The 22,398-nt window shown below is 40.9% G+C and overlaps 1 protein-coding gene across 3 annotated transcripts in view; it reads left to right on the forward strand.

The window, feature by feature from the left end:
- Positions 1-271: 271 nt before the first annotated feature.
- CCDC125 (coiled-coil domain containing 125) overlaps positions 272-22,398 on the forward strand; it is a 31,946-nt gene continuing 9,819 nt past the window's right edge. For 2 of the 3 annotated variants that reach the window (XR_002100449.1, XM_019532295.1), the window contains exons 1-10: positions 272-496; positions 1,528-1,896; positions 3,474-3,532; positions 4,067-4,153; positions 5,018-5,095; positions 7,481-7,566; positions 11,064-11,146; positions 14,696-14,808; positions 16,134-16,238; positions 19,379-19,553. Coding sequence is in view for 1 of the 3 variants with exons in the window: in XM_019532295.1 (XP_019387840.1) it covers positions 1,572-1,896; positions 3,474-3,532; positions 4,067-4,153; positions 5,018-5,095; positions 7,481-7,566; positions 11,064-11,146; positions 14,696-14,808; positions 16,134-16,238; positions 19,379-19,553 (1,111 nt within the window). In the remaining 2 variants the exon portion in view is untranslated. The other variant, XR_002100450.1, reaches the window with a different exon arrangement.

Genomic DNA, 22,398 nt, shown 5'->3' on the forward strand with positions numbered 1-22,398 from the left:
CCCGCGCGGGCCGGGCCCGGCCCTTCCCCTCCCCGCGCGGGGGCAGCCAACAGGGCGGCTCGGCGCGCTCCGGCGCCCGCTCCCCCTCCCGGCTCCGGGGCGTCGCTGCTGCTGCTTCCGGCTTGTCTTCGCCGGGCGGTCAGGCCCACTTGAAAGGCATTTGTCATTTTCCTCTCTTAATGCCACGGTGCTTTCGGGTCTCCTAAGCCGCCCAGAGCTTCCTTTGTGGGGGCGGGGGCGACCTGTCCCGCCGTGCAAGCAGGGAGTTTCGGGGGAAGACTTGCTATTCAGCTCAGCTAATGAAGTCCCTGTCCGCAGAAGAGTTAAGGCTAGGTTTTTAGATGGGTCCTTTCCAGTCTTAACTGCTGTGCCTGGCACACAGGTGATGTGGCCGTGGGCTCAGTGGAGGTGCCTGGGAGATGAATGGGGACCCTGCTCTGAATTGAACCACGAGCTTGGTCGTCCCAGCATCACCTGTGTTGTTGAAAACTGAGAGGTAAACTCGGAGGGAGGGATGTCATTTAGAAATGCGTGTATGCCTCTAATTGTGGCTAGCAGAGTAATAGCTGTTATGAATGACTGGGGGAAGTTTCAACAGGCCACAACAATATAAATGGAATAAAGATGCTCTGGGAGTAAGGGAAGGCTAAAAAAACCCAAAATTTGCTGTTTTATAAAGGTTCGTTTGATTTTACAGCTCAGCACTGAGGATTGTAAAACCTTTGAAATTGCAGTGGTGCCCCATCTTTCCTGCCTGCAGGCAGGGTGAATGGGGCCAGGTCCATCTGCTGGCCAGATCAGGTCAGTGGGGCCAGTACAGCCAAATGGGTATATCAGGCCCTGTCCAGGCCAGATCTGTGCACCTGGATAGGGCCCCCCGGCTCAACCCAGCTGCATGTGAACAATCCTTTAGCATGGGATCAGTCTGGCTAGGGCTGATCCAGCCAGGGAGCAGTGCGGGTGTTAATTGGTGCCACTCCCTACTGCTAAATTTCTGGACCCATAGGGATACCTTTGGACTAGATTACATAGCTCTGCAGGCCAGGGATTGAGGGTGTCTACATGGAATTAAGTTCAAACTGAAGGCATTATACTTGAAGTTTGGAAGAGATTTATTTTTATATTTGATACAAATTATCTGTTTATGCATAAACCACATGCAGAACACAACTGGATAGGTCTCTTGTACCCAGTGAATTGTGAACAGTGCTGCTTCTTTTAAGTAACAGTTGGGTGTGTTCTCTTTGGCTTTGTTGGCAGAGATTGGAATGCAGTTATGCATTTATTTATTAGAAACATCCTGTGAACAGAGTCAAAATATTTGCTGCTTCTGTTTCAGTTGTTTGTTTAATGTTAATTCTAATTCCTGGAATCTGTCTTCCATACCTAGCAGCTAATTTTATGGGAGAATGGTGTAAATTTTTTTGGTTTCTTTTTATGCATAACAGACATTTTCTGCAATCCTGAACATGCTGGTAAAAAGCGGTGGTGCTCTGCTACTTCATCTGAAGATCTTATTCCTTTCAGAATAGAAATACACATCTCTGAGGGAACTGCTGTTGAAGTTGACAATGAGCGAGGTGCTCGCTTTACAGGAAAAGCAAGAGGATGAGGAAGCAGAGGAAAGTGAAGAAGATGACATGACATGTGGAGACTTGGGGAATGGACTTGGAAGAAGACCTGGTGGTGTCTATGAAATGGGTGGTTTAAATGTGCACACATTTAGATCTAGGAAAGGTTCTGATAAGATTTTCAGCCCTTTTCTCTCCATGAAGAAAATGGAAGAAAAGGATGTGGCTGTTTTTCACTGTTCAAAATGTAATGGGTTATATGATGTTTCATCCAAGAAGTTTGGAATAATTGGAGCTGCTAGTTTCAGCCGACAAAATAGTTCTGGTAAGACTCGTTACTAATTCATTATTTGTCTTGAAAATATCTTTGTTTATAAGATTGAGGTAGTATTGTACTTTACAGTTGTGGGGGTGTGCTTTTATATATAAAATTTTGAGAATGATTGAAAGGTTCCAAGATGCATAGCGTTTGCATAATGTCTTGGTATCTGGTATGATTTTATAAGTAAGTGTTGTGTAGTCTTATCCAACTTATGTCTGGTAACTGTAAAGTTAAGGTTGCTTTTAAAAGAACACAAATGTTTAAGAGCCTTTATTATACTACCTGTATCTTAGTTCTTATGCTGCTAGCCAACACCTTGATACTTTTTATAAAATATATAGACTGTGTAAACTGATGTATAAAAATGTTAATTTTAATTAGACTTTTGTGAACTGATTTGATGTGATAGATACTGAAGTGGTATATGCAGGTGCAGCCAAATCCATGGAGCTACAATTTCAGTTGTCTGCTGAAATGGTCTCTCCCTTCACCTCCTTCAGAAGCTATTGACATTAGGGGTGGAAGCTATGTTCGTGTTTATTTCTTCCGGCTATCCGTCTGCGGCCCTTCCTTATGTGGAATGGACTTTGCTTTCCAAAGTTTGGTAGAGAAGCAGGAAATTGGGAGGGGAAGGGAGTGAACTCTTTTCTTTCCTTTATTTAGAGTGGAAATGGAATGATGTGGTCCTGTTCAACTTCCTCATGGCTGAGCTTTGTTTATATTTATCACCTCTTGGATTGTATCTGACCATCAGTTTTCAGCTAAGCATTAAGTCTCTTGATACATAATTGGGATAGTAGTGCAGCCACAATCTCAAAGTTAAAAAGGTTACTCTATCATTTCTTACTACTTTGTCCCCTGGGTGTCAGTTTTTTTGTTTTTGTTTTTAAAGATATTCCTTCTTATCTGCAGCCCGAGTTTTTTTCCCCATGGTTTTGTTTTTGATTTTTATCCCCGCTGCCTTCCACTTCACATGGCAAACCATCACATATACTTACTCTTTTCCTGTGTTGTTAGCAGAATGTGTGGGAAATTTATGGGAATAGGCTCCATGTTCAATTCAGCAGGGCTTTGATTGGGGAACTCAATGCAGGTTCAGGGCCTAGAAAAAAATCGGAGTCCACAAAAACCACCTGGGATTTATATTTGTAAAAGGAAAGAGTACTCCCCTCCACATACTTCAGTACAAACAGCTTGCAGAATTGAGATTTTTGTGGACCCCTGATGTCTTATTTTTTAATTGCTAAAAATCTAAAACATTAGTTTAAATATGTTGGAAAAAATAGTTTAAAATGGAACGTCTTTGGGGGTTTCTTCTGGGGGGAAAAACAGGGTTTCAGTTGTTCATATTTCGTTAGGGCTGCATTTTTTCTAACTTGATTGTTTTGCAACTGAAATATTATAGATTAATTCATACGTACAGTTTTATTGTATGTTTAATAATTTTTATTTAGCCTCAGAAAAGTACAAAGACTGATTTAATAAGGCTGTAATGCTTTTTTACCAATGTAAAAGTAAAGAAACAAGAAAACAAGGGGAGTTCTGTGAATGTCTTGGTGTCTCTCATCAATTTTATACAGAGTCTAATTCTGAAGTGCTGAATGAAGAATTAAAGCAGCACCTACGAGAAGCTCTAGAGGTTAGTACTAGTCCCAAGTGTGCTGCTTTTGAAATCTGTATTTACTGTATTAAAATGGAGTGCAATGTTTTATTTGGAGATCTAGAAATACTCAAAGATCCCCAGATAGACATGGGCTTTGCAAATCAGAGAGCTAGTTTGAAGTCGTGTTCTAGTAATGTTCCAGGAGCCATCCAGAAGCACAAAGTTCACTGGAACTGTAGCAAAATTAAAGAAAGTGAGCAGAATATAGCACACGGAGGGCTGTCTCAGAATAAATAATTGACCATGGGAGTGACAACTGCAAAATACAGTAACTTATTTTCAAAATACATTTGCAGAGAATACAAAGATTACTTAACTGTGTATTTTTAGTATAGATTTCACTTTAATGTGCACTCTCATTAGTGTTAAGTAATTGGAAGCAGGCTTTAAAACATAATAGGAAAAGATTATTGCTTGAAAAGGTCACATTTGATGATAAATCCTGCTGTAATTGAGACTTAAGAAAAATATCTTGGCTTTTACTCACTATTTTCTTTTTTTTTACCCCAGGAGATAGAGATTTTAAAAGTTGAACTGGAAACATCACAAAGACAACTTGAAGGGAAAGGTGAAGCATTAAGAATTCTACAAAACATGGTAAGAACTGTTTTGAAATCAGTGATGTTTATTTAAAAATAAATAATAAAAAGCTAAATTAAAGAACAAGGTTTTAATTTTAAAGCATTGGCAAAGTTTGGTGTGTGTGTGTGTGTGTGTGTGTGTGTGTTTTGGGGCGGGGGTCAGAGCTTAGCCTGCAGCATGGACTGCTTCCAGCGCAGCCTGCAGTACTGGCACTGACAACTCTCCCCACCATCTGACCCAAATGTGAGAGTAACCATCAACTGCTGAAGTGCCGCAAAGGAACCCCATCTCCAGGGGCCAGATAAAATGTCTCTGTGGCCTAAATTTGGTCTTACACTATGAGTTGCCAACACCTGCTACAATAACTATTCAGTTAGCAACTTTAATATATTAGCATCTATTAATATTTCAATATGGCAGTTACAGAAAGAGGCAAACTCTAGTCTGATCATATCCCTCAACTGAGAGGTACTCTTAAAACCAACTGCAATATAGTTGACATTTTTTTTTAGGGGTTTGTGTACTGCTTTTGCGGGAAGCAAGGTTTTCTTAGGTGCTGTTAGTCACATATGTAAGGTTTTGTCTTTCAAAAGTCATTTGAGCTAGTGATCCCAGCTTTCCCAAAAGATGTACTTATATGCTAGTGAGTTCCAGCCTTGCCTTTTACAAGTTTCAGATACTGGAACTTAAAATCATATATTCCAATTCTTACCTTATTTCCTTTGCCCTTAACCTGTACATGAACTAGTCATATTTTAATTATTATTTATGATCCTAGTTTTGCAACTCCAGACAATATAAAATAATACAATGACTTAATTAGTTTATAAAGCCTGAGGCTTGACTATATCAGCTGCTGCTTTTTTTTTTTTTTTGCAGGCTGTGTTTAATAAAGCCACTAGTCATACAAAGGCAATGCTTCAAAAAGCTGAGGAAGAAAAGCGAACTTTAGAAAAGGTAAATGTACAGACATTTCTTTTCCTCCTGAGATCTGCTACATTATTTTATAATGAATAGATGGTCTTGCTATTTTGGGGCATAATACAGGTCTTAGTTTCTGCTTGGATTTGACTGATGGTGGTTCTATCCCTGTAGCTGTAAGTGGCAGTGTTAATTTATTGCACTTAGGCTTGGCCAACTTTTACCCATCATGATTTACAAATAATGTATTAGACTATCTTAAAGAAGCGAGAAGAGAGTACTATGTTTCCAGTGGGTTTACTTTGTGCATTTAATGAGACTTGATAGTAATTTACATTATTTTTCAAGTAAAATTACTTATGCTGGGATTATTTGATGTACCAAAATTCCATTTCCTTTGAAAACCTGAGTTTTAAACAGTGTCCACTTTTGTTCATGGACTTTTTTCCTATTAAAAACAGGAGGATGTAATTGCAGAAGGACTTTAGGGCAAGTGATTTTACCCTGTTCAATCTGAAAATACCGTCTATTTTATTTTTTATTTTTTTTATTAAATGAATTTGTATCACTGCAGTCAACCATTAAACTTTTTTATCTATTGGTGTTTCTAGGTAATGTTACCAGGTTGTAATATGCAATGTCAAATATGTGAACAGTGTACAGATACATTGGTGGGAACTGGACAAGTGCAAAACATTGCATTTGGATATTAACATGGAATTTTCTTCTATCTGTAAGAATTGCATATGAGAACTCATGCAGTACATTTTGTACAGTAATATGTTACGAGACAGCATTCCACCTGACTAATGCAGGGATTGGTAACCTATGGCCTGCAGGCTGGATCTAGACTGAAAAAAAATCCAGTCTAGCTCTCAAAGGTCCAACCTGGCATGGGGGATCAGTGGCATAGAGCTTCATGATGCCACCTATCCCCTCTGGAGCTTTCTCTTTTGCTGCAAAGCCTGCTGCACTACCCTCACTGTGAAGGGGTTAAGGATCTACAACAAAAATGAGTGCAGGCACCTGGCTGGCCCCTGGAGGGCGATGGGTAGAGACTTCCAGCTCACAGCCACAGCTTGATCTCAAGTTCCAGGCATGCTAGCAAAAGGCTTTTGATCCCTGGAATATAGTATAGAATAGTGATTCTCAAGCAGAGTGCTGGAGTGCCCTGGTGTGCCACTGGTCTTCTGAAGGCTACCATGAGATGTAAGGTTATAAACCATAGGTAAAGAGACTGTATGAATGCAATTGGAAAATGATTGAATTAACTTCTTATCAAACTGTAACTAGCCTAAAGATCTTTTCATGCTAAAAATAAAACTGTCAAAAAAACATACTATAGCAATTACAGTGTGTGGCATAGCAGGATCTTGGACATTATTTAAGGTTTTAGTATAGTTAACAACTACACTGAAGGTTCTGCTGATTTGATCTGAGCCACCAAATTGAGTTACTTTTTAGATCAGCAAGCAGGAATCATTAAAAATGTTAGCATTTTTAATCTGTTTTTGCATTCATATTATTTAGCTGTTCTCCTTCAAAAAGAATTATTGCTTCTTAAAGGTTAATACTATAGGTAGTACTTGTTAGTCAGATAGACGCATGTTGTCTATACATATACAATAAGTTGATATATCTTGATGCAGTTATTCAGAATTTTATTATGTTGTAACATGTATTAATGATGTTTCTTATTTACTAAAAAAAATCTTACTTCTATGTCAAGTGGCACATGATTGGAAACTAAGAATTTTTTTAACGTGCACAAAACTAGCTTTTAATGCTAGATACAAACAGAAAAAAGTGCATTTTATTAATTTTTGTTTTGCTGTAAGTGATTTTTATTAAACAAACAAAGAATTTAAATAATTTCTTTAAGTAAAAACATCCAACTACAAATTGGGTGTTTTATTTCAGATAAGTTTAAATCTATTTCTGATCTGTTTTTTAAACTACACCAAAATAAGTCTGGTTTAAATCAAATAAGTGTCCACACAGACTTCTGCAGTAATTTGACTAAACAAATGTATTTTAGTATCTGAAGATATTGCAAAAGACCTCCCTATAGTTCACAACTGAATGTAGAGCCTACCTTTAGATGCTTTCTATAGGATTAGTTTAAGTGTGTATATTTTTATTGCTCTTATTTTGATGATTTTACAAGACTAGTTAGGAATTGACACTTAAGTTTTCTAAGGCAAGTACTTTTTAAATTGAATCTGAGAATTACTGGGTGGGTTAGTGACTAACTGGCACCTTGCAGAGTAGAACTGAACTCTGATGTTAAGGGAGATGGTGCTGAGAATTAAGCAGCTGTTTGAATCAAAGAGGTAGGTGTAGGGAGAGTGACATGTTTAAAGTTGTGTTATGATGTTGTTCTTATAATGGACCATTGCTGTAGCTTTTTTTTTTCTCTAGGAAATAAATGCTTTGCAATGGGAGATTGAATATGATCAGGATCGATTTAAAAACATAGAAGAGACTTGGACAGAAAAATATGATAGGTATTTGAATCCAATTATGTAATCTTCCATCTTTTAAATATAGTAAAATCCCTGGAATCTGGCATGAGTGAGGAGCGGGGGTTGCCAGGCACTAAAAATGCTGGTTCTTGGGGAGTGCAGGTTTCTGGACAGATGTAGAGATGGGATTGAAAGTGAGGGTGGCAGCAGCTGCACATGGAGCAGTGGCAGTGGAGGGTGGTGGCGGATGCTGCATGCAAGCTTCCCTCCTCCCCTGCGTCCGGCCGGAAATTCCAGATAGTAAAATGCCGGATAACGGGGATTTTACTGCATCTTGTACACATCTTAATTATAATTGGTGTAGTCATATGAGATTCTCGGGGGGGGGGGGGTGTTTGTTTGCTTTTTCTAATTTCATTCTGGATCTCAGAAAATATACCAGTCCTCCCTAGTAGCCTAGTCATGCCTGTTTCTTTGGGGTGGGTTTTTCAGTTGGAAGACCATAATTGTTAATTCCCTAGTCTTGAAAATTTTTATTCTGTGTCAAGTGGCTTTGCCAGTGTGAGTTTTCAGTTCAGTCTGACTAATTTGTCCTACTAGCTGTCTGGCTTAAAACTGTTCATTCATTTGTTCTTTAATGAAAAATAGAAAATAATGCTGCTACATGCATTCATGTGGAAAAATCACGCAGTGATTAATGACTGCTTGTTTTATTTTTTACATGATGTATGAGTCAGAGTAGAGCTCAAGTGGAATGTGATACTCCTACTTGATGACTGTTTTAAATAAGAGTTGTTTACTGATGATGACAGTCACGTGGTAGGGTATGCCAAAAAATGTTATATCAGTAACACGCTTGTGAACAATGATGAGCAGTAACCAGATGATTTTCTTTTGGTTATTTAAAATTAAAAAATGTATCTGAAGTCCCAAAAAGTGGAGTAAGATATTTTAGTGAAGACTATTTAAATTTTTTAAATAAGCATAGAACGAGTGGATAAAAACATGGAAATTAGTCGTTTTTAAGTTTGTTTTTTTCCTTATCGCTTTTCCAGCAAAGTCAGCAATATCACCAGTGTTCCCTTAAGCTCATGAGTTCATTCAGCTTTGCAAAAAATATTCTGATGTTTGAAACAACTAGATAAGATTGTGTATCTTTGTATTTCAGCTACATAGTCAAAATGAGTCTTCTGCTTATCAGCAGGGATCCTGGTTTTCTCTCTAAAAATCCCAAATACTGTAACTTAAAAAAAAACAACTCTGAATTTTCTGCTTTTAAAAAGTCCCAAATCCTCATTTTTGTGATTAGAATGAAACACAACACTGTGTTGAAAATCAATACACCCAAATGCTTTATTGATATATTTATATTTTTAAAGCATTTTGGAAGCCTACCAGTGCCTCAATCATTATAATAAAATTAATCCTAAATACTTACATATTTCGGGGGTTTGATTTTTGTTTTTTTACCATGGAAAAATAGCTGCCCCTGCCCCTTTCACTCACTAGGATGGGGGTCCAGCTGTGGCTTCCCCCTCCCCTCCAAACTTTACAAAGCTGAGTAGCCCTGATATGCTGGTGTCTTGCCCCTGCCCATGCTGTTGCCCTTCATTCCCAAGCCAAGTCCTCCCCCCTCTTCCCCCTGCCCCCACAGCTGTGCAGTGCTATGCCGTTGTTGCTTGCTCCTGACCCACAGTCCTCTGTTCCCCGGTGCCCCTCACTTCCAACCCGCAGGCCCCCATCCCTGCCAGTGCCCATCATTCCCAAACCACAGCCTCTAGTCCCTGCTGCTGCCTCTCACTCTCAACCCCACAGCTCTCATCTGTGCTAGAGCTCCTCACTCCCAATCTGCAACACCCCCCTGGCCGAGCAAGTGCCCCTCATTCCCAACCTACGGTCCCCTGGTGCCCCTCACTACTAAGCTGCGGCCCCCTGGCCCTGCCAGTACCCTTCACTCCTAACCCACAGGCCCTGCTGGAGGGGGGGCCCCCAGTTGCCCTGTTCCCATGCAGACTCACAGGATGGTGGTTTGCAAGACACAGGGGGACAGCCTCCAGCATGAGATGCTTGCAGCATACCTCATGCATAACCACAGGCTGTGACTGGGACACCACACACTGCCCTGCGCCCCTGGCTGGGGCTGGGGTGCAACAGGGAGGACCAGCGCCATACTCCAAAGCAGCAGTGTGAAGTGGGGTGTGGCTCTGGCTTGGCTGTGCTGCAGGCAGAAAAAGCAGGGTGAGGAGCTCCAGGTGAGGCCTATGCACGCAGTGGCGGCACAAGTCTGATCCTGGCGCAGGCTAGAGGAAGGAGGAGGGAGTGTCTATGGCACACCCACCCTGGGTTGGGGCTCCTATGCTGCATCAGGTGGCCTGACCATGGCACCCTAGGCAGCGTTTCCCAGCTGCCCTGCCCCTGACAACATGGGCACTGGCACTTGTTGTCACTGGCCTGGCGATGCAGCTCCCCACTGCCCGTGCTCTCAAAAGACCTTACCACCCCTTTTCCTTGCTGGAGGGGCAGGTGGTTCTGGGCGGGCCCCATTGGCAACAGTACGGAGCTGGGTTCACTGGCAGCTGCCTGCCCCATCGCAGCCCCCACTTCTAGACACCTCCCACCAGCACCAGCAGGCACCCACCCCTCCGCACATCTCTGCCACCACTCCAACCCCACCCACTGTAGACTTACCTGCATGCAGCTGCCAGGGCTGCTCCCATCACCCTGCCTGACTGTATGCTGACCACATGCATGTGCACACGCAGATGCACGTGGCACCCTGTGCTTCCAGTCACCCTCCTCCTGCTTTCCCCAGCCCCAAGCAGCTTTTTGCAGGCTGGAAGGCTGCCAACCTGCAACAAGAAACCTTCAGTTTTTTCCTTTAAGAGAAAGATTTAAAAATTCACAATTGCATGTCTTAATGACTGTTCATAGCGACAATAGGATACTGATCTTCTGTAGTCTCTCTAGATGATGTGTTTTCAGGTATCCTTAAAAATCATAAATGTGTAAGTATTAAGTATTTTTTGAAAAGGCTTTGAAGGTGTATTTTCACATTCTTAAAATATGTAACAAGGACTTATGTTTCTATTAAAATAGCGGGGTTATAAATATTATTAAAATCTCCTGCTAGAATTCATTGCCTCTTGTAATATGTTGTCATCATCTTGGTATCAAGGGTTTCTGTTCACCTTTCTCCTCCGAAATGAATGAAAAGTAGTTCTCCATTACTTACTGGCTGCTGACCAATGTACCAGGTTTTTGTGGGTTTATATCTTCATTTTTTTAAATATTTTCTTTGCTCCTTCGTTGTTGTGTAAAACTTTCACAAACAAGAAAGGGAACATTTTTGTCAAAAACACAAATGAAAAATTTTAAGATTAAGAAGTTTCTTTTATGTTTCTCTACTCCTGATTATAATTTACAAAAATACTACATATAACATTTTAAGATGCGTGTATATGTGGGCTTGTCTGTTAACTTGTGTGTCCATTTTAATAACTTTTTCAAAGGCAATAAAACTCTGTTTCCAACGTCTGCAGGATATATTGTGAAAATGCAGCTCTTAAGGAAACACTGAAACTGAGAACAGATGAAGTTAAAAGTCTTAAATCTGAAAATACAAGTAAGAAAGTGCAAATTTTCTTGGTAGTTTTACATCTCTTAAAAATTAATCTTATCAAATCATGAAAAAGGATTTAACTGTTTTGACATAGCTATTAAGAGAGAAGCATAATCAAGGTACCTGTTTTTAGTGGTTACACATGGGAATGCTTTAGCCTTAACTATACTACCAGATTAGAATTTGCCATACTTAGCAAATTATTTCATGAATTTTGAAGCTCCAGGACCCAATAACTAAAGACAAGAATTCATAACTTGTAACTTCAGCAATGCTATTGTAGAGCTGAAAAAGTACACTTATCCTGCAGCCTCTGCTTGATGACAAATGACTGTATTCCATGGTTTTAGTGTTATTTTTGGGATGTGGGAGGAAGGATGTTTACTTTAAAATTTTGGGCTGAATATGCTAAAGAGTAGTAATTCCTCACAAGGGGTTCCATTAGCAATAGACTGTGATATCTGAATGGATGGTATGTAATAGCTCAAATGAGTGTAATATTAAAAGAGCTCCTTTCTTTTTCTTTTGTTCATGTTTAGGCCCCAAACCGCAACCTGACCCCCACACCTAGTCATTTCCCCCTGAGTACTACTGGGGGAGGGTGTAATATCACTGACATGTCATGGGAAGGAAGTCAAGATGGTATTAAAGGGAATTGTGTGCATGTTAAAGACAGCATTACTCCTAGTGTAGAACTTTGTTACTCTTAGAACCAGTGGATTCTCATCCCATGATGGCTCTATGATGATCATCAGATTTTGCTTTCTTTAATTTTGGGTGTAGAGATCTGTGTTAACAGGTAGTGCTTGGAGATCTCAACTTACAGCTATATATATATTTTATAAATGTATATGTATGTACAATAGTAAGAAATGAGTGTATAGGAAGGAAATGGACTAGGATGTAGATTGATATAAACCAACTAGCTTTCAATGATCATTTACGTTAACAAGCAAGAAACATTGATTTAAATCACTTTTATTTGGTTTTGTATTTGGGTTGTTTGCCAGAGAAAAGGTTGGTCATCACCATCTGGTACACATTTAATTGTGCTGATTTACTACTACATGTAGCTTTTACACTAAAATTGATATTTATTGGTTAACCATAAATATACATTACATATACCTTTTAAATTGTTACATAGTTTAACATACATTTATTCAGATTATTAATGTTTACTTTTTATTATGTTAAAATGGTGAATGGTGTTTCGTATTTATTAGATTTAATTTGACTTCTGATTTCTGTTGAGGTTTGTTTGGAGTAAAATTGGAATTCAAGTAAAATGCTAAAAACCAGCATTTTAATAAGATCATCCGCAAAAATCCTTGCCTTCTATTCACTTGTTTGTTACACCTCTTACTATAAAGTAGGGAATTTGGAAGCAAACTTAACTTTGACTTCTTTCTTTGACACAATGACAAATTTTGGGAACAAAAGAATAAAGTGGAGATTTGTTTATTTCGCATGTGTGTGTTCACGTTCAACTGCTCACTTAGAATATTGTGAGAAAACTATGCAGTTGGCATGAAAAAGACAACAGTAATAATAATATTATCAAGAGTGCCAGTAAACAAAATAACATTGTTTCAAATGAAACTGGTGCTTATAGTCCATCTTTTGGAAGATGGAGTAGAAATACAGTAAAATTGGGAGAATCTATGAAGATAACAAAAAAAAGGTTTAAAAGTTCAGAGTTTACTTTAGAGCAAACTCTTACATCCAAGTACAAAATATAAAAATTGTTTTATTATATCATGTATTGCTGAATTATTATAAATTATATGATATATAAAGCTATAATGATGTACAAACCTATACATACAGAAATGTGCACACGTGTATAGCGTAGCGTAGATTTTATTCCAAAAATCGTGAAGTACTTCAAAATATATAAAACCACTGAAAAGTGGCCACTTGAGGCAGTGGCTAGGCAAATGGGATAACAGTCCCGGGTGCTGACTTGAAGGGGATGCAGAAAAAAGCATCTGCTGCCAGCAGCCGTGCAATCATAATTGTGATTGAAGCAGCAACCAGAGTCACTACTGTTCCTGTGCCCCAGGCACCTGTCTGCATTCTTACACTGCTGACTTGGGCACAGAAGGCAATGTCTCCCTGTTATGCTGGATGCAGGGAGCCCAAGAAAGCCAGGGCAAACTCTTGTTCTTATGAACATCACCATGCAAGCATTTATGACTTCCCAGGGAAGTGAGGATCCTAGTTTTCATAACTCAGCTAGAAGGTTTCCACTGCATGAACTGTAGGATACATAGGTTACTTATTTTAGAGCAGAGGATCTTAGACTGAAGCCTGTAGAGAGATGGATGGTGCAAACTCTTTCACTTTATTTCCAAATATCAAAAAGGTGCTAAATGTTTTCCATGCAATATTTTTTGAACAATTACTGTAGTTGTAATTGGAACAGAAGTGATTGTGTGTTTGGCAAATAAGTGAAGAGGCATGTTGTGATATAATAGCTGTTTAAAATACAGTCCTCTTTATGAAAGCACTTTAGATTCTTGTCCTAGAAGGAGGAAAGATTGCTCAGGTTTGAGACACTTTTTCTCTGGGCAGTTTCTCCCATATTTTATTATACCCAGAGGTGCTTTTTTTCCAGATTGAAATTGGTGGCACTCTTACACCTGAAAAAGTGTGAGTGTGTGTGTGTGTTTTTCAAAACATATAACATATTGCCATCACCTACAAGAGGAAATCATACCAGTTCTGAGATGTACTCTTTAAAAAATGACACCAAACACCTCTTTCCTTAAAGAAAAGTATTAGTCTCCTTACCAATGGTTTCAGCCTTTTTACCCTTTAAGGCACCCATCCATAACTGTTTTTGAATTTTGTAGCACCCCAGCTAAAAAATCACTGAGCTAGATCTAAATTCCAAAAAGATATGGAGTGGAGCCTTAAGGCTAAGGAAATTGGGAATCGCTGATCTAGCTGGTACCACTTGAGGGCAGTTGGGGGCAGGCCCTCACCCTACTGTGCCTTGCTCTTTCCATTGTCTGTCCCCTCCTGGCCCTATACCTCAGGGGGCACTGGGCAACCCCCTGCTGCTGAGGCCACTCCTGCAGGATCTCATGCCCGGGACCATCCTTGCGGCTCCTTCTGCAATTTAGGAGTTTGGAGGGGCTGAGCCCAGCTGCAAAGTGTGGCTCTGTCTGTGTCCATATGCTTGCAAGAGACCATGCTACTGAGAGTGTGGGTTGGGGGATGGGATTGGAGCTACTTAGGGACACGGAAGGGCAGGAGAAGGTGGCAGCAGCAGTGGCAGTCCCCAGAGGAGCAGCCGCAGGTGACATTGGAACAGCTGGAATGGGGGCAGGGTTCTGGATGGGGGAGGAGAGCATTTACCTCTACCCAGGAAGAATCTCACAGCACACTTCTTTCACTTTTGCAGTACACTCAACATCACCATTCTATGGAGTTTACATATTCTTAACCTGATGTTTAAACACTTAACTGAACTGTTTAATTTGAGCGTAGTTAGGCATTGAGCGATTAGAATAATAAATTTAATTTTAATGTTTGATTTCATAGTTCTGAGTCAGCAGCACTTGGAATTTCTTGCAATGCTTGATGTGAAACAACAGAAGGTTGTTCAGGAAAACATGTCTTTTAAAACTGGATTTACAGACATTACAGGGCTTGAAGTAAGTAGGAGTTTTCCTTCATCCCTCCCTTTTTTTAATAAAGGTGGCTTAGAAGTATGTTTTGGGTTTGCTGAATTTGCTTACTATGTAACAAAGTTTCAGGAGATAGATTTCTTTCCAGTACATTCACTTGGATAATTTTTGAGAATACAATATGGACTTTTAGTAGCAAATAGTAAACATGCCCCTACAGGTTTGCAATAGTAGCATCCAAACTTGAGCATTTGGATGCTTTGAGGCTACTTTAGGGAAGGAAGAAACATCAAGCTTGCGTGGCTATTACTTTGTCTTGAAGCTTAACGTTTTTTCTTAACAAGAAAACAGATCTATTCCCTGAAAACCCTATTAAAGTATAAATAGTCCATTGAATCTTTTCTCTGTCCCCCTTCAGTTTGGTGGGAGCTGCTTTTGCAGCTGGCTCCTGTGCATTTGAAGCTGTAAATGGTCCATTATCCTGTCTGTTATGCTGTAAATGTGGCAAAAACAGTGATGGCTATGAATCTAGTTTATATGATTAAAGGTCTGATGGATTTTTCAGAGATCATTTTAATGTATGCAAAACTGAATTTCCCAAGCTAAGAGTGCAAACATTCGCAAGGGCAATCGCATGTTATAGCAAATAGATTCCCTGCTCCCAAAAGTGTTCTTTCTAGCCTGGCTATGATGCAGTCCTTTCCTGATTCCTTTTATTCAGTTACTAGGGGTCCCATTTTCAGAAATATTCAGGAAATTAAGATGAATTAACTAAAGGTGAGAAGTTAAGGAATATTTGTAATCACACTAAAAATCCTATACGAGTACACTCATTTAGAAGTAAAGTGGCTTTAGTTTGCAATTTAATCTTCGTACAGTAAACTAAATCTATGTCATTTCTGAATGAGAAGTTTTTTTAAGTTTTATTATGCTTTAATGAACATTCCTTAACCTTACATCATTAGTTTAATTATCTTATTTTTCCATGTGGATGAGCCCTGAATAGAGAATACCCAAATCCCCCTTCAGCTCTCACCTTTGACATACTGCAGCAAGACTTCAAACCAAGCACTGAATTGCCATAATGAGTATTATAGGCTGTATTGTAAATGGTTATGTATAAAGGAACTTGGGAACCACAACAAATCTAATGTTTTTGTAAAGTATATTTAGCAAATATTACTTGTCACATTTCAAGTTTAAACAGGCATACATAATCATGTTTGGTTTCTTTGACCCCCACCAACCACTATGATCTCTGGGTATTTTTGCTTCAAACAGACTGGATTCTTTAGATTTTATTTTAATGTGAACATAGTTGAGTAACTGGTGTAATGCTTTTGAATTTGAAGTTGGCAGTTCTTGGAGCCTGCACCTGTAATTCTTCTGGAGAGCCCTGTTCCTGTGCCAAAATGTCAGCTGTAACTCGAAAGCAGCTCCTGCAGCTCAAACAAGAGGTAAGACAGTATTGCTTGGATGTGGAGCAGAACAGATGTTTCATTTTCAAGAAAATATTCCAAATCAGCTGCTAGTTGAGCAATCAAATGTATTTAAAAAACAAAAGGTTTCAAAACTTCTGAAAATCAATATTGGTATGTGCTGTGGGTCATACAAATAATAATCATAGTCTAGAAACTTTTGCCGCTTGACTAATGCTAGGTAGGGGAGAGGTTTTTTTGTTTGTTTGTTTTTGGGGTTTTTTTGTTTTTTTAGTAATACTTCCGTGCTGGCAGAAGATCCCAAAAAATGCAATTACAGTGGCAATAAAGTGCTCTTTTGCTGTATAAACTGTGAGGATTTGTTGGTATAGCCAACCTATGAAACTTAGCTCTAGTGTAGACTAGATCAAAGTTAAATTTAATAGGGATGGTTTAGCAGTTGCTAGAAAATGAACTTGGCTAGATATTGGGTAATATTTTTGCCTCCCAATCAGTATGGGACTTTTTTTTTTCCAGCAGTGATGTCATGGGTGGGCTGTAGAATTGATATCTAAATTATCGCATGGCAGTTTTCTGTTGAGTCTGATATGACACTTTAGATCCGGATTATCATATTTGGACTCTACACAATCTTCAGTAATCCATGAAAAATGTTTGTCTTGAATCAAAACTGCAGTCTTGTCATTCCCAATGGTTAAAGAATCCTGAATGAGGCTATTAAAATCATGAGATTAAAAATATAAATGCAAAAACTAGGCCAAAAAAAGTATGACTTGATTTTAAATCTCCCTCCCCCTAGCTTCTCTGTTCAAATCAAGAAGCAAAGTCTACAATTTAAAATTTTTTTTTCATTTTTAGGAATCACTTTCCATATAAATTGCAGTATATTTTGAGAGGAAAAATCCAATATGTATCAATTAAAGCATAAATTTTGTTAATCTGTAATTTGGTAAATTTATTTTTAATTTTTCAAAGGATAGGAAGTGGTAAATTTATTTTGCATTCTTCAAAGATAGTACCCTTCCTCAAGCTTCTATAGGTATAGGTTTGAAATTCCTATTCAGGTAGCAATGTTGAAAATAAAGACCCTGCCACACATGCAGGTAAAGGCATAATGTGATCTAATGCGCAGTTCACATGATCACGCCTCCTGTTGTGCCACACGTACATGGCAGGACGTGCAAATGTGGGATCGTGCATTAAATCTCATCATGTCTTCTTTCTGGTGCAGGGGGAGCCCAATCCTAGGCTCCTACCACACCAGCAAGAAACAAGTTCCAGCAATTGGGAGGCCCACACACCCCAGGTGAGGGGCTCGCAGCTGCAGGGGTTCTGCCTGCCCCAGGAGTATATGAAACCCTTAGGGTGGGAGGATCACCAGGGATGCTGGAAACCCCTGGAGCTGGAGGATCACGCCTACAGCAATCCTCCAGCCCTGTGGTTGCCTGCACCCTTGTGAAGGGGAGAGAGCCCTGGAGTGATCCTCCAGCTCTGGGGGTTTCTCTGCCTCCTGGGGTGGGGGAGGGAGGGGGGATCACTCCTATGGCACTGCTCCCACCGTGGCATTTCACACATCGTGAGGGCTGGGATATTGCCTCAGCAGTGATCCTCCCACCATGGGGGCTTTCAAGGAGGTACACTGCAGGGACCAAGCACCCTAGCTGTGGGGTGCTGCTGAGACCCAGAGTCCCCAGCTGTGGGACTCCCAGCCCCTGCTACAAATGCAAATTAAATCTTGATAGCAACTAGCTATGAAGTTGGTACATATTTTCGAGTTCTAACTTCATAGCTGGTTGGAGCTTTGTATTGTATAATAGCTACTTTGCACATGTAGCTGATCTCAAGGTAATACAATACTTGTAACATGTAAAAGAAGCCTAACTAATATCATGGCACTATTTTTTCCTGAGTTGCTCCCATGATACTTTTTCATCAGTTTCTAATAACGTGATTCTTTTGCATACATACACAGCTATGGAATGATAGCAGTTCTGAGTACAAGTGATATGTGATTTTTCTTGCTACTCTTCAAGCTGTCCCAAAATTAAACAGTGCTACCATAAAGGCATAAGGGGCAGAGTATGCATATCAACAGTGAAGGGGAGAGGAAGGATTTCATATCCTGCTTAATTTTTTTTTTTTTTTTTTTAAGTGAGTCATTTGGGAGGGTTTAGGAATGGCAGTCACACAGGGGATTGGGCGGACAATTATTTTGGGCGGAGGGATGTTTCACTGAGTTCTGGCAGGCTATAAAGGACTGCCCCTGGAAGTACTCCATTCAGCAAGGGGTTTTGCTATCTTGGAACCAGAAAAATAGCAAATTATATTCTAAAAAGCAAACATCTGTAGTATTCATTAATTTGATTAAAAAAATATTTTACCCTGGTTTACATGTTTGTGTAGTGTACACAGAGGTGATTGAACAATATCTTAAACTGAAGTCTTATATGTGGGGGTGCGTATAGGCTTGTGGGGGTGTCTGGGTATTGGGTTTGTGTGGGATTGTGTGTTGGGGGAGGATGGCAGCGGTGTATGAGGGGATGTGGGTGTGCAGGGCTGTGTGAATGGCATTGCAAGGGGAGGTGTGGGTGCATGTGTATGGTGGGGTGTGTATGTGGGACTCATCCTATGAACACACAACCCCTGCCCCCTCTTCCCTACACCCACTGACCCTGCCCACACATGAGCGCAAGCACCACCCCCCAATTTGACCCTACCTGCACGCGCGCATGCCCCCCCCGGCCCTGCCTATTAAACATCCCTATTAAATTTAACTTTGATCTAGTCTACACTAGAGCTAAGTTTCATAGGTTGACTATACCAAGAAATCCTCACAGCTTATACAGCAAAAGAACACTTTATTGCCAGTGTAATTTGCACACATAGCTGATCTCGAGGTAATACAATACTTGTAACATGTAAAAGGAGCCTCTGCGTGCGCGTGTGGGGGGCCCCCCCCCCCAGGCCTGCCTAGGTGTGTGCGTGCGCCCCCGGCCCTGCCTGCGTGTGCATGTATCGGGTTAGCAGGGGGTTACCAGGACAGAGTACAGAGTGGTTCTGTAAGGTTTTAATGGATGTAGTCTGTCCTTTTTTTTAAATTATGTTTAGGCTTCCCAACTTCTGTAACACATCTTAAACGTTCTCTCAATTACAAATAGATTGAACATCTGAAGAAAAGTAAAGATGAAGCTTACGTAATGGCAGATGCCTTCAGGATTGCATTTGAGCAGCAGTTAATGCAGAGGAAGGACCAGGCTCTGAGGTTCACACAAGTGAATAAGCTCCGTAAAAAAGAAACAAAATTTATAAACTGGAAGCGTCTAAAAGAGGATGGTAACTATGCATGTTGTATGATTGTGCGCATGTGCCTATACTTGGTGTATTTGGTAGGAAAAAAGAGAAGTAACTTCATGAGTTGTGCATGCATGGGCATGCTCTCTCTGCTGCACATGCACTCTTAGTCATTCTAGTTAAATTACATTTATGGTCTGATAGCTGATCCAGGATTCCAGGGTAAAGGGGGGGATGTTATGTGAACACTGCAAATTCATCATTATGCTGTCCTCTAGTTGGAGTTTTTCTGTTTAAAAACAGAAAATCTAAAAACATATTTTACAGTTTGTCATAAATGGAATATAATTGGAATTGCAAGTTTTCTGTTGACTTCAAGATTTATGAGAGGTTATTACACACCAAAATTTTGGGCATGTTTCATAGTTGGTAGGGTCAGAAGGGACCTAAGCAGATCATCAAGTCTGACCCCCTGCCATGGGCAGGAAAGGATGCTCGGGTCAAATGACCCTGGCTAGGTGGTTGTCTAGCCACCTTTTGAAGACCCCCAGGGTAGCAGCGAGCACCATTTCCCTTGCAAGTTGGTTCCAGATCCTAGCCACCCTGACTGTGAAGTAGTGTCTCTTGATGTCTAGCCTGAATCTATTCTCAGTCAACTTATGGCCATTGTTCCTTGTTACTCCCAGTCGTGCTTGGGGGAACAGGGACTCTCCCATTGCCTGCTGGTCCCCCTTGGCAGATTTATAGGCAGCCACCAGATCCCCTCTCAGCCTTCTTTTGTGGAGGCTGAACAGTTAGGTCCCGTAGCCTCTCCTCATAGGGCCTATTCTTCTGGCCCCTGATCATGTGAGTGGCCCTCCTCTGGACCCTCTCAATGCTATCCACACCTCTCCTGAAGTGCAGCACCCAGAACTGGACACAGTACTCCAACTGCGGCCTGACCAGCGTTGCACAGAGGGGAAGGATTCTTGGACCTGCTCGTGATGCATCTATGGATGCATGACAAGGTGCGGTTAGCCTTCTTGACTGTGTCCCCACATTGGTGGCCTGTGTTCATCTTGGAATCAGTAGCGACTCCAAGATCCTTTTCTGCCTCTGCTGACAAGAAGGGAGTTCCCCAGCCTGTAGGTATGCTGCTGGTTCTTCCTCCCCAGGTGCAACACCTTGCACTTGTCAGTGTTGTTAACCCATCCTGTTCTCATCCACCCACCTCTGTAACCTGTCCAGATCTGGTTGCAGCTTGTCCCTCTCTTCTAGTGTGCTTGCTTCTCTCTGCATCTTAGTATTCTCTGCAAACTTGAACAAGGTGCTTTTCACCCCCTTGTCCAAGTCACTGATAAAGATATTGAACAGTGTGGGCCCAAGGAACGAGCCCTAGTCTTCTTACCTAATTGATATCTATCCTCCTGAAGTCCAGGGCTGCTGCCTTGCTGCAGGCCTTTGACACCCTGCATTGAATGGTAAATTCCAGTAGGCGATGATCGCTATTGCCCAGGTAGTTGAGCACCCGCAGTCCCCTCACCAGATCATTGCCTGTGGCCAGGACCAGGTCTAACAAGGCTTTTCCCCCTGGTGGGACTGTGTACCTCCTGGGTTAGATGGAGGTCCTGTAACTCAGCTGGTCCAGGTAGTTTAGGTCACCCATGATGACCACGTCCCTTGACTTAACTGCCTCTGTGAGCTGACCTGAGAGTTCCATGTCCAGCTCTTTCCCCTGGTTAGGTGGCCCATAGTAGGCCTCCACCGTTAGGTCCCTTTCCCCACCACCCCCTTGTATTCTGACCCAGAGCACCTCCGCCTGCCCTACCTCAGACCCAGTGCTGTTTGCAGAGGATGTGTATTGCTATTTGACGTAGAGCACCACACCCCCACCTTTCCTCCCTGTTCTATCCTGCCTATACAGTTTATAGCCCTTGATGTCATGCGTTGGATCCCACAAAGTTTCAGTGAGCCCCACTATGTCTGAGTTGTGTTAGCTAGCAGGAGGGCAAGTTCCTCCTGCTTGTTCCCCATACTACAAGCATTAGTGCAGAGGCATTTAAGGCCTCCTGAGGGTATATGCGCCTCCCCGCCAATCCCAGGGCTATCCAGGCCCCTGTCTCTTACCTGGGTATTTCTTGTGCTCGTCACCTGTCTTGGCTGGGCTGTTCTTGTGGGTGTCTCTTCATTCGGTGGTCTGTGGCTCTCTTGGTCCTCTCCCTCCCCCTCCCCCAACGAGCCTAGTTTAATGTTTAATCTGACCATTTTAGTTGCTATCAACAGTGTTTTTTATCCTAATATAATGTGATGCAGATCACTTCTATGTAAGTTTTATGAGTGGATGATAAATATGTAGGATAAAAAAGATTGAATTAAGCCCAGATATTTGTGCTGAAGTTCCCGGAAATATTGTGTAATATAAAATAAACTTACATATATTTAGAAAACATTTGTAATGATAATACTTAGCAAGATCATACTTGGATCTTAAAGAACTGTTCAAATGGGGCGAGTATCAATATATTTATTGCATAGGGAGGAAAAGCAAGGCATAGAATATTTAAATGCTTTGTCTCGGGTCACAAATTCATGCCAGAGCTGGAAATAGAACTTATTTTCAGTTCTTTTTGTTATCATTAATACTATACTTTGAAGTTTGCTGTGTTTTTTGTTTACAGGTTTCCCTCATCAGCCACGGTTTTGCCAACCATGGATATGCATATCTATGCTTAATATTCTATATACCCTTTTGGCTACTGTGATACAGTTTTGAGTAACCACGGTGTTCTGTGGCTGCACATCAGCTTGCTGCCTGCGATTTTTCCCATAAGCCTTTTGTCTTGTCAACCATAGGAACTTTCAGGAACCTAAGCCCAGGGGCTGGTGAGGGAAACCTGTATAGCATATA

This window comes from Crocodylus porosus, unplaced genomic scaffold (genome assembly GCF_001723895.1).
Source record: "Crocodylus porosus isolate Cpor-Errol unplaced genomic scaffold, CroPor_comp1, whole genome shotgun sequence".
NCBI classification, from domain to species: domain Eukaryota; kingdom Metazoa; phylum Chordata; order Crocodylia; family Crocodylidae; genus Crocodylus; species Crocodylus porosus.